The sequence below is a fragment of the Camarhynchus parvulus genome, chromosome 4 (assembly GCF_901933205.1).
Source record: "Camarhynchus parvulus chromosome 4, STF_HiC, whole genome shotgun sequence".
NCBI classification, from domain to species: domain Eukaryota; kingdom Metazoa; phylum Chordata; class Aves; order Passeriformes; family Thraupidae; genus Camarhynchus; species Camarhynchus parvulus.
Genome location: NC_044574.1, coordinates 9,745,709 through 9,757,330, shown reverse-complemented (window position 1 = coordinate 9,757,330; position 11,622 = coordinate 9,745,709). Strand labels below are relative to the sequence as shown.

The 11,622-nt window shown below is 35.7% G+C and overlaps 1 protein-coding gene across 2 annotated transcripts in view; it reads right to left on the bottom strand.

Annotated features, from left to right (window-relative positions):
• Positions 1–710: 710 nt before the first annotated feature.
• The window catches only part of GRK4 (G protein-coupled receptor kinase 4), a 39,191-nt gene continuing 28,279 nt past the window's right edge, over positions 711–11,622 (bottom strand). The window contains exons 11-16 of one of the 2 annotated variants that reach the window (XR_004060679.1): positions 11,205–11,294; positions 10,449–10,657; positions 9,505–9,650; positions 8,778–8,915; positions 6,494–6,616; positions 711–5,067 (exon numbers count right to left, since the gene is read on the bottom strand). Coding sequence is in view for 1 of the 2 variants with exons in the window: in XM_030947272.1 (XP_030803132.1) it covers positions 5,014–5,067; positions 6,494–6,616; positions 8,778–8,915; positions 9,513–9,650; positions 10,449–10,657; positions 11,205–11,294 (752 nt within the window). In the remaining variant the exon portion in view is untranslated. The remainder of the gene's footprint in view (positions 5,068–6,493; positions 6,617–8,777; positions 8,916–9,504; positions 9,651–10,448; positions 10,658–11,204; positions 11,295–11,622) is intronic. The other variant, XM_030947272.1, reaches the window with a different exon arrangement.

Below are 11,622 nucleotides of genomic sequence, written 5' to 3'. Positions count from 1 at the left end.
AAAATTAAGTTTCAATTAACAGTGCATACCTAAAAGATTATCATCTGAAATTTAGGAGATGACAACTAATTAATCTCAGCCTCCAGGAGAAAAAGAAAAGAAACATGCTCTTAGCTTGTCTCTTAGGTTTCCTCTTGATTTAATGTTTTTAAGATGAGCATGTCAGGAGTATTTTTCACCTTATCCTGAAGTCCCACTTTGGCCAGCATTTCTGCATTTCCATGAACAATTCAGCAGGTAGCTGATTCTACTCCATGAGACTGCTGGCCCACTGGTTTGGCATATGCACAGATAATCTGCAATATGTCACAGCCTGGCTGTGTCGTTTTAAGGTCATTTAATATGAAGCCCTTTTGGAGAGCATTTGGGAGCTTTGTCCTTCAACTCATGTTATAAAATTACAATAAATGTGCTAATGAAAAACAGCCCATGCTGATAATTCTGTCTTTTCACATGGAAATTTATGCAGAAATCTAGATCCAGACCATGAGATAAGGTATCAATTGAGCCAGTGCAGCAGAACTAGGGCATTTCATTTTTTCCTGGATTCAACTATCTTACATTGGTAAAAAGCTTACACTATGCAGGAGACATTTTCTGCTTCAAGAAATTGGAAATTTATTTTAATTACAATTTTCTTTTTTTTTTTCTTTTTCTATCCCAGCTACTATGATAGACATGGTAAATAAATCACATTAGACAGTAATACATGTGGTTGAGATATGTGGCAGTGTTTTGCTTTTATTTCAGGAATTACAATGCTAGAATGTCCAGGAAAACAGCTCACAGAAGAACAGTCAGTGGTTTGGAGATGCTGGAAATAACACATCACATTTAACAGTCAGCTTCCTATGCCTGGAAAGAATTCTGGTGTTTTGGACACATCTGAATCATGGAAAAAAGTTACCTACATGTCATGTGCAAAATTTAAGTTACACTGCAATTATGAAATAAAAAAGAATGTTTCATTCAACAGAAAACACATCATCATCACCAAATAAGCCAAGTGAGTAATTAAAATCAAAGTAAATATGACTTCAGCTTAAAGGTGCTTTCCAATAATTCGAATTTCACTTCCTAAAGAGAAGTGTTTTCTGAAAACCTATACTAAAATGAAGATGATAACTCCAATGTTAAATTTATATAAGGCTAAAGTGTAAACCCTAGAAAAGTATTACTTTTGTTGTCATATTTTAGTAACTTGTAAACAAGTATTCTCCGTTCATACAAATGACAATGAAGAAATTCTTACATCAGTGTAGTTTGAAAAAAAATTGAAGTGCATTCTAAGAATGGATTGTTAGTTGGTTTTAATTGCTTTTATCACTGATTTATAAACCAGACAATTTTATTCTGATTTGGAGATAATTCTCTTTCATACTCAAAAGCATTTAGGACTACTGTTTTAAGAATGATTTGGGAAAAAAAAAAAGAGACAAGAGATGTTAAAGGCTAAGGTTTGTCAATAACACTCTTGTTACAGACATACCACAGGGGTTTTTTTCTACTTACTATTAGTATTAAGTGCTCCTTTATTCAGCTGAGACTGTTCTGTTGTTTTTATAACCCAGAAACAACACCATCTCTGTTATGAACACACCTCAGGGGGCAGGGAGAAGCTGACAGCTTTCTTAATAGAAAAAACAACCCTGAGGCATGAAGATTCTTTTCTTCTGGTCACAACATTGAAAAGCATTAAGTAAACCAATAAGACACTGGTACATTGTTTCACAGTTTCTGAATTTTGAGCTAAATAGAGAGGTTTGAGATACTCACAAGCAAACACGAAGGTTTACATACACAAATGCTTGGAAACACACACCACAGGAAAGGAGGGTTAATCTCATGCAAATAACTCCGTGGAATTCCATAGGTCTTTCCAAATCTTGCACTAGTAGAACATTGGATGGTCTCACTGCTAATTAAGCCTTCTAACACATGGGTCTAGAGAGTGAAGTCACACTGAATTACAAGAAGTTATTTTGGCTTCCCCCATCCCACCCCAACAGTTTCATGGAAGTAAAAGGCTACATAATCAGTAAACACAACCTGCTGTTTCCCCCCTTCTTTGTCCCACTTATGTCCTAAAAAAAATCAAGAGCTAAGTTCATATTAAATTTCTCACATTGTGATAATTTGTTTTCAGGTGTTCTCCCCTCTCCTTACCCCTTCCCTGCTCTCAAGATGCACCTCCAAGCTTATCTCCAGTAAAGGCCTTTCACCAATGTAGTCACCTTAGATTAAACAGCATAACATTTCCCCTCCATGTACTGTGTAAGGACACTTATGCTGATTGGTGATCCTTCCAGTTCCTTGGTTTTATTAATTTTCATGGGGATTCACATCAGATAAGATCCAGTCATTACTACATGCTTGTATTTCTAGCCAAAAGGGACAAATTTATAGAACAATAATGCCATCTTGAGCCTATTGGGGAAGAACCAATCAACTAGCCAAAAAATAAAAACAAACCCCAAATCCAATGGAATTAGGTCATAATCCTGCAAACATGTACTCACTCAAAACAATTCAATAGTACTATTCTGAACTTAAGAAAAAACTTTTGGAATTAAACTAAGTAAAACTTCATAAAAACAAACAAATTCTCACTTTTTTACAAGGAGTTCCTTTTTCCAAAGAAGCAGATATGAAAATAACCACTTCTTAGGAACAATTTCTCTTTTCTCTTCATTTAGCCCTCTTTCTTCACAGATTCCTGGAAAATATATGTTAAGCCTCAACACTCCAAAACAGAGAAGTGATTTTTATTTTTTTAAGTTAAGATTCCTCTCCATCCTGTACAGAAAGAAAACTTGAAATGCATGATAAATAGACTTTCAGATTTTTTTTTATCTGTTAAAACTAATTTTCTTCATAAAAATTATTCACCCTGTGTCTGTGGTATTCTTGCCCAAATTTCAAGTTACTCTACAGAGACATTAAATTAAAAACAGTCACCTTTGTCTCAGAACAGCAAGCCTAAGATCTTAAAAATTCAAACCCCTTAATCAGGGAAACAATGGCTTCTCCAACCATGTAGGTATTTATAAAACCCTTCTGTTGCTTCCCCTATTCCATTCCCCTCTTTTTAGAGTTCTTCTATTGCTGTGGTACAAAATAAAGAGGGTCAGGTCTGACTGCCAGCTCATTGTCTCACACATAATGGCTCTAGCCAACACCCTTACTTCAGATATTTCTGTCAAGCCTCCCATCCCTTCACTATTACATCAGACCATTTTCCAGTAATTCATTCAAACTCTCTCTCTCTCTGCCAATTTCTCCCTTTGTACTCTCTAAAAGAGTAATTTTGCTGTCTTGTGTGCTGTTTTAGACTGGAGGAAAAATGCACTGAAAACACAGGAAAATAGGCTCATTCCTCATTTCTGTGGCACAGTAGCCAAGAGGAACAATTTCAGAGACACACCAGATGAGCCCCAGTAGGGCTCTGCAACACACTGGTTTTCCAATTTTTTCAAATTCTAATCCACTAAAGCTTTGTCTTTAGAGACCAAATACCATGAATTGAAACCTGATGATGGGCTCGAATATCAAATATATCTTGTGAGTTTCTCAGAAGCAGCTGAAGTTTCTTCCAGTGGGTCTGCAGATCACAAGAGAGACCTTTTTGAGGTGGGGGTGCTGTTCAGTTGCTCTGTGTGTACAATACATGTGTGGTCCAGTTGGTGCCCCAGAGATCTGAATGCATGTACAGAGTGAGACAAATCTTCAGAATACAGAACAAAATATGAAACTAAAATCATGTCTCCAACTCCATTATATTTCAAGTATCTAACTCAATTTTGAAAACAGAAGAGTCTCTTAATGAAATGTGTTCTTCAAATTGACTCTCATACCCAGATGAAGTTTTACTAGAAGTTTACAAAATATAGGGTCTGACCTACAGTGAGTCCAGAAGAATGGAAGTTTGCCTAGCTTTCAAGCAGCTTTTGTCAGTTTTACTAATGGACATCAGGTAATCATAACGAACTTCAATACCAGTTGTACATAGTATTAAGCAATCATTAAAAACATATTTTAATGTTTCTGTTTTAAAAGGCTATAAAAAATACTTACATAATTAAATTCAAGACTTAATGCTACCTTGCCCTTCCCCCAGTGGCAGTGATCACTGTCAACCCTAGAACATTGCATATTACAACATAAGCAGAGAGGACATTAGTAAGAAGAGCCCATGCTTTGTTTTTTAACCCATTATAAAACCACAACATCCTACATGGAGTTAAATACAATTTCATTTACAGAAAATAAAATAAAACTGTGTCTCCACAGGTAAAAAGAAATCCTGTCAGTAAAGACAACAAAGTTTTCAAAATATAGTTATAAAATTTTGGCATAGGTCGACTTGCATGGTTCATGCCAAGAAACTCTGTGGAGAGGATGTGTAAGATGGGTAGGAAAGAGAAGAATGGGATACTTCAGCTTGAGGATTAAGCTAAATGTTCAAAGTTCTCTTTATACAGAAATACAGAAAGAGATTCTACAGAGCCTGATAATAAAGAGCAATTCCTAATAGCTGGCCACAGTGCATTGAATTCCTTTTTTTCTCTTAGCAGTTGCTTGAGAGATACATTAGGTAATAGCACTGCCATGCTGCTGGATAATACCAGAATTATTAAATTTATCAGTACATCAATTTTACCGTTAAGAAAACTGCTATCAAGAAGAATTTTACCAGGAGCATACAAAGTCAAGTTACAGTGATGCCATAGATACTATCTCTGTGCTTTAAAATCCTTTTAGTATTTCTAGATTCATTCCACTGGGAAAAAAATAATCAAGATAAATCAAATACATACAGAAACACACTCACTCAAATGGCACTCATTGCTTTTTGTACAATTAAGCTTTAGTGAAAATATACATCTTAAAACAAATGAAGTACAAATGTACAAAAATCCTTGAACTCAGATAAAAAATATATATAATACAATTTGCTACAGAGATATAAAACATTTAATGCTTGCTCATCCTTTCTGATGAGCATAAAATGATTTAAAGTCTGGAGGACTCCTGCTCATCATCACTGCAATCAGACTTAAAGCAGACCTGCAAGAGAAGACAAACAGACAACTCAGCTGCAGAATAAATACTATTTTTCATTTGTGTGTTTTATGGGGCCCAGAAAGGCTGGGAGGGGTGGGTATTTTTCAAGCACATTTTATTTCATCCTGAGTAAATGCTTTGGGAAACTCAAAGGAATCCACAATCTCAAGCCCAAATCTCAAGTTGTTAAAATTTAATTAAAGTTCTTTCCTTCTTTTAACTTCATAAGACAATTAACTGCAATCCTATTAGTTCAAAACCAACTGAAAACTGTCAAACCATATTCATTTTTTAGGACTTCTTCTCAATACGTAGAACCATATCTTGGGACAGTGCAAATCCTGCTGATTTTTGGTTGGAAAAGTAAGACACAAGCTTTATCTTTAGCTATGTGAGAATATTAGTACACTCAACCATCCCTTCTATTCCATTACTCAAAGTCGGGGAAAAGTGTATTTGAAAAGATGAACTAAAAATGACAGTACTATTACACATTCCATTAGCATTGTACCATTTTAGAAAGGTGAATTGCCAGCTAAAGACAAAAAATTTCTTCATGCAATTTTAATACATGGCCTTGCTGTGGCTACTTAACAATATGCATCTAGCAATTTTAAAATTTCATTTCTGCTTGAAAGCAAAAGTAATTTCTACCCAAGTGTTCACTATTGGAATATACTCAAGCTTCTCAAGATATTTCCTCTCTAAGTGCAGGCACACTGAGCAAGCAGAATTGTATATAACATTTTCAACTACAAACCTTTACAAATAGTCTATTTTTTACATCCTGTAGACAATTACAATACATGATGTGTCTTTTAGGTGGTAAATACTCAATTCTCTGAACAGGAAATTCTTCTACTAAAGAGTAGAAGTCTGCATGTAAGAAAAGGCTGTGCATTATCAGCTAAGTAAAGATCCACTATGTCATTGTTTTGGTGAAGGCATTGAACTGCCTAAGATATTTTAACATTTGTTTCGTGGTGCTTCTCATTTATTTTGGGGACATTTCTATTTATTTACTTATTTATTGGATAGATACTTATTTTTGCTTATAAATTTACTTATTACTAGTTTCTACACAGGGCCTCAATTATCTTTGAAGACATGTAAACAGGTTTCATTAATAAATGGTAAAATATATAAGAAGCAAGACCCAAATTAACCTCTTTATCAAAGGAAGATCTATAGCACAGCTTTTAACAGAACCCAGGTAACTAGAGGAGGACAGAATGCTGGGGCAGGAAAGCTTCCTGTAGTTATAGGGATTGCCATAATTTCTGAAATGTGGTGGAAGGACAAAGCCATAACAAAACAGATTTCATTAGTTTCACTATGCAGTGAGCAACTTAGTTTTCCTATCACAAATTAATAATAATAAAAAAAAAGAATGGAAGTTAATTTAATGAAAGAAAATAAATGCCCTTACCTCTCCACTAAAAAGTCTGTGAAAGAAGCCTCTCTTTGGCTTAGGAGACTTCTCTCTGTCTGGTGACACAGTACCATCAGTTTCATATGCATTGATATCTTCAAAGCATCCTGTTTCAATCATCTTTGAAACATATGAAATATAAATGAAATATCCATAAAAGCCTCTCAAACAAGTTCCAGGTATTACCTATTTACTCTGGCTGGGTACTCCTAACACTTAAAAATTCATCAGCCAAACTACACCACTGTCTCCAAAAGGAAGCACAAAGCTGACATTGACTCTCCTTGTGCACACAACCAACTAAAGAATAGCAATGAGAGCACTCTCACACAGGTGTCAGGTATTCCCTTGCTTTTTTTGCATTCTTGCCTTTCTTATGCTTATGATGCAATTAAGAGAAGGTTTTAGAACCAGAAACATTTTCCTTTCAGGTATTCTGCTCATTTTAGAGCAGGCCAGCCAAAAAAAAAATGAAATACCTCTATGCCCTGAACTGAACTTAATTAATAAACACAACATGGGAGGAAAAAAAGATATAATGAAGATGGGTCTCTGGAGAGAAGCAAAGGATTTTGAAATAATCTTTGTCTGTGTACACAGAAACAAAAGAAATAAAACCACAATTACTGGGTACAGAAAGGACAGCAGGAAGAGTGCTAAAATGTAACCAATAGGCAGGGTCAGAAGGGGGGGAGGGGCTAATGCCCAAATCCATCTGGCATTTACCAGTTAAGTGCCACCAGTACACATCTGTCACAGCAGCTAGCAGCCAAAGGAATCACAGAATCACCAGGATGGAAGAGACCGTCAAGATCATTGAGTCCAACCCAGCCCTGACACCTCAATTAAACCATGGCACCCAGTGCCACATCCAGGCTTTTTTTAAGCACATCCAGGGATGATGACTCCACCACCTCCTCAGGCAGACTATTCCAGTAATTTATCACTCTTTGTGTAAAAATATTTTTTCCTAATATCCAACCTATATTTCCCTTGGCGCAGCTTAAGGCTGTGAATATCCCTTGGAGAGAGGGCATAAAGAGGAATAAGAAGAAATGCAGCCTGTTTTATTGTAAACCAGGACATTGGGTAAAATATGGAATGGTGAGAGAAAGTCTTGAGAGGCAAAAATCTGAAGGAAAGCTCAGTAACATGAATTAAAAGGAAAAATAAGCACAAATGAAATCTGCAGTTCTTTCTTGAAGAAAAGGAATTGCCATCACAAGAATTCCACAACTACTTCCAACTTGATCCCTCTCTGCAGGGTTAGGTATTAAGCTGCAGTGCATTTTTTAATGACTAGATCATATTCTGAAGTTTAGAATTACAACATAGTATAGGAAATACTTCTTTCTTCAAGGCTCACTGTTTCTCAGTGAAAACTCTCTATGTCAAATGACACCTTTTCAAATATCCTTAATGTAATGCAAAAAACAAAAGGAAAACAGAGGGGAATGTACTTTTTCCTCCAAATTGTTCAGAAATTGGTCATCTTTTGTGTTCAAGCTTTAAATAAAATGCAATCATACTGGGAGAGAAATGACACTAGTAGAATTCAAGACAATAGTAATTTCAGAAAGTCACGAATAAATTATAATGGGGACTAGGCATTCATAACAAGAACTACAATTTTAAGTAATTGTTACTGAGTGCTCTTGCTGAAACAGTAAAGAGGATTTGAATTGCATGCAGAGGCAGAAAAATTCTAGTACTCTATGCAGACTACTAGATTATTCATTCACTAGGCACACAAAACAAACTCTTAAGGGAAAGTCTGACTCAACTGATATTGAACTGTTTGTTTTGAAACCTTGAAAAAGGTGAGTCTGCAATTCTGTATTGCTGTCACTTGGATACTCTATTGATACACAGGCTATGCACAAACAGCTTGCACTGCACCTATTTGCTTTTGAGCACTTGGAATAACATTCCATCCCTCTCCTGTGAACAGCAATTTGTTCTTCAGTCCCATGTTATCCCATGAAAAACATGGGACTGAAGAACAAGGAAAGGGTGGTCTTGCTGATACTAACACTGTTCTGAAAGCTGTGCCTATGATGTCAAGATGCCAGACTTTGTTTATGCAAATTTACCATAAATCTCAGTTTTTAGCAAGTTCCTTATGTTTTCAGAAAAAAAATTGTTTGAAGCCTCTCAGCAAAGAAGTCTAAAGCAGAAATCTCTTTACATCTCCTAGAGAAAATAATTATAATGATATATTTTATTATGTATTCTATACTGCTGTACTACAGAAAATAATCTTCTATGAAATGTGCATTACCTCATTTTGCCAAGGGATTGAGACACAACCCGTCACAAATTTGGAATAGAAGTCATCATCTGTGGTATCCAGGTTCACTCCTTTCACTGTGGAGAACTGCTCAATGTCCAGGACATCTTTACAATAAACAGCACGTGGCTGCAGTACAAGACAAGATTACTTCATTAAAGTTTTGGATCTGGGGACTTTTAGTTTGGTTTTATTTTCTCTAGATGAGCAAAAGGGAGCAATATGTCTGCAATTTTACATTTCACACTGCTGATCACCACATTGCATTAATCTATGGAACAGAAATACAAAAATGCTCTTCATAAGTCACCTGAGCAATTCTATGCATCCTGCAAGTAACAGAAAAGAAATACCACAGCCAGAGGCAGCTTGTCTGGATCTCAATGATTATCATAATTCACTCATCTTCTGTCACCTTCCTTTCAACTCTGGAATATTTTCTTCAAAGCTATTCCTCATTTCTTCTGCATCTGAACAATGGAAGGGGACTTTTATGGGGTAAGAAATCAGCTGCAAAGCTCCCTAGGGAAACACCACTATTGTAAATGGTTTTGTGATCTCAGATGAAACACCACAAAACAATTAGTTATCATCAATAGCCACAATGGCATTCTCCTACCAGTGTAACTAACTTTAAAGGCTTCTCTGGAGTTCATATGACTGCTAACAGAATTATGACAGTTCTTCCCTTTTTAGATACTAATCAAATCTGTCTCACCTACTTACATCTGGCAAGAATGGAGGTTCTAACATGTTAGCTTCCAGCCTCTTGAAGTTGATGTTCTTGAAAATAGGATGCTGCTTTACAACAGCAGCTCCTCCTTCAGTGCAACCAAGTCGTTCTCCGGGATTTTTAGCAAGTAACTGCAGATACATGGAAAAAAAAGCTGATCCATGATACAATCCCACAACTGAAAAAATACCTACATACAATGTTTTTCAATCAGTTTATTTTGCTACTTGGCCTCTTATTAACTAAATTTATCGTGTATCAAAATTAACTGGAAACCCAAACAACAACATTCTGGGAACAAAATATTTTTAACAGAGAAAAGAACCCCTGAAAGCACATGATTTGAAGATTATGCCCAAACTTGTATGAAAATATTTTAATTTATGCCATATTGGGAAGACTTTACAGTACAGACTTTGCAGTAGGCTTTCCTTTCAGGAAATACAGACTTATATTTTTTCCTATGGGCTTAAGTAATGCATATATCTTGCATTAACTAGTACAGAAAACTTGTGAAGCTTTCTGTATAAATTTAAGAAGAGGCAAGATAGAAAAAGAAATTGTCTTGCAGATAATGTTTTAGGTGAAGGAACTGGTGTACTACTCAGCCACTTGTTCCCATGCAGTATCCAAGCTGAGCATGCTATTGCACTCCATCTATATTAACAAGTGGTCCAAGCAGTACTAGACCATTTCATTCATGTGATGAATAATCAATTTATGCAGCTTTCCTTCATCTTGAGAAAAGTTCTGAATTCTTGAAGTTTGATAACTGAACAGCTCATGAACAATCACAAACTTTCATGTGAACTAAAGAAAGGTTTAGGAAATCCAGTTCTGAAAATTTTTCAAGATTTTAAAATAAAGTAGTTGGTCTCTTTAAAAGGATTAGAAATTTAATTTTCAAACCTCTATGTCTCTTCACCCACCATCCTGCAGATGGATTTTGCCTCCTCTGAAAACTTGTCTGAGTATGTTTCCTGGTCTTCCTTTACTCTGCGGTCAATCTCATCGCGTTTAACTCTTTCCTTATGCTTCCTGAACGGAGACTGTCCTTCAATCATCTCATAAATCAAACAGCCAAGGCCCCACCAATCTGGGCTGAATGTATACTTCTCATTTTTGAGCACTTCTGGAGCTACAAAACAAAAACAAACATACACCCACATCATTTCACTTTAAATTGACTAATTGTGTATATTGGAAAAACTCTCAGGTACTCTCTTTGGGCCCTGTGCAGACATGTTTATTTGACTCCTCTGTACTTTGAAGAAACTTTAATTTCTACAGTGAAAACTCTATATTCAAGAGAAAAACTTAATTTCTTTAATACTTAAAACCAGTATTCTTCAGAGAATGAAAAAAACCCTGAGAATGAAGTTTTCCAAAGCATGGAAAGAAATGTATTGTCACAGGAATTTCTCTGTTTACCTGTGACCATAAATCTCTTTCAGTCTCAGAAAAAAATTAGGTGCTTTCTTAAAGTTCTGCCTAAAGCTGGAATTTTCAGTTAAGCTTTCAAGTTTATCAGTAGGCTTATAATTAAGTAACATCTACAAATGCATATTATAACCTTTCTTCTTCCCATAACATGTCTAGTAACTAATCCAGGTCCAATACAGTTCTCAAATTCACAGAAGCAAATTTTCTGGTAAAATGTAACTAGCAAAGGATGCTTTACATACCCATGTAACCAACAGTCCCAACACGTCCTCGGACAGTTTCACCTTCTGGAATCTGCACAGCTAATCCAAGATCTGAAATCCTGATGTGTCCTATTTATGTTAAAATAAATTATACATAGTCAGCTAATTAATGAAGTACTATCACTTTTAAAACAAAAAAATTCTATTGCACACCTCATAAAAAAACCTCACTGCAAAGTACCAAACTATTCATATAGCCCTAAGTTTATTTAACTTAACTTGAAAAGAGTGTTTTATCCAGCTCCTCCTTAAAACTGTGCAGAAAGAGAGGCACAGATATAACTGATTTTCTGAAGGTCATACAAAAATAATTTGCTCTTAAGCACTCTAATTCCTAGCTTTGGCACAGGCTACTGTTCTTGGACAAATAGAAATGCTCATTTCAGATTCTGCATCT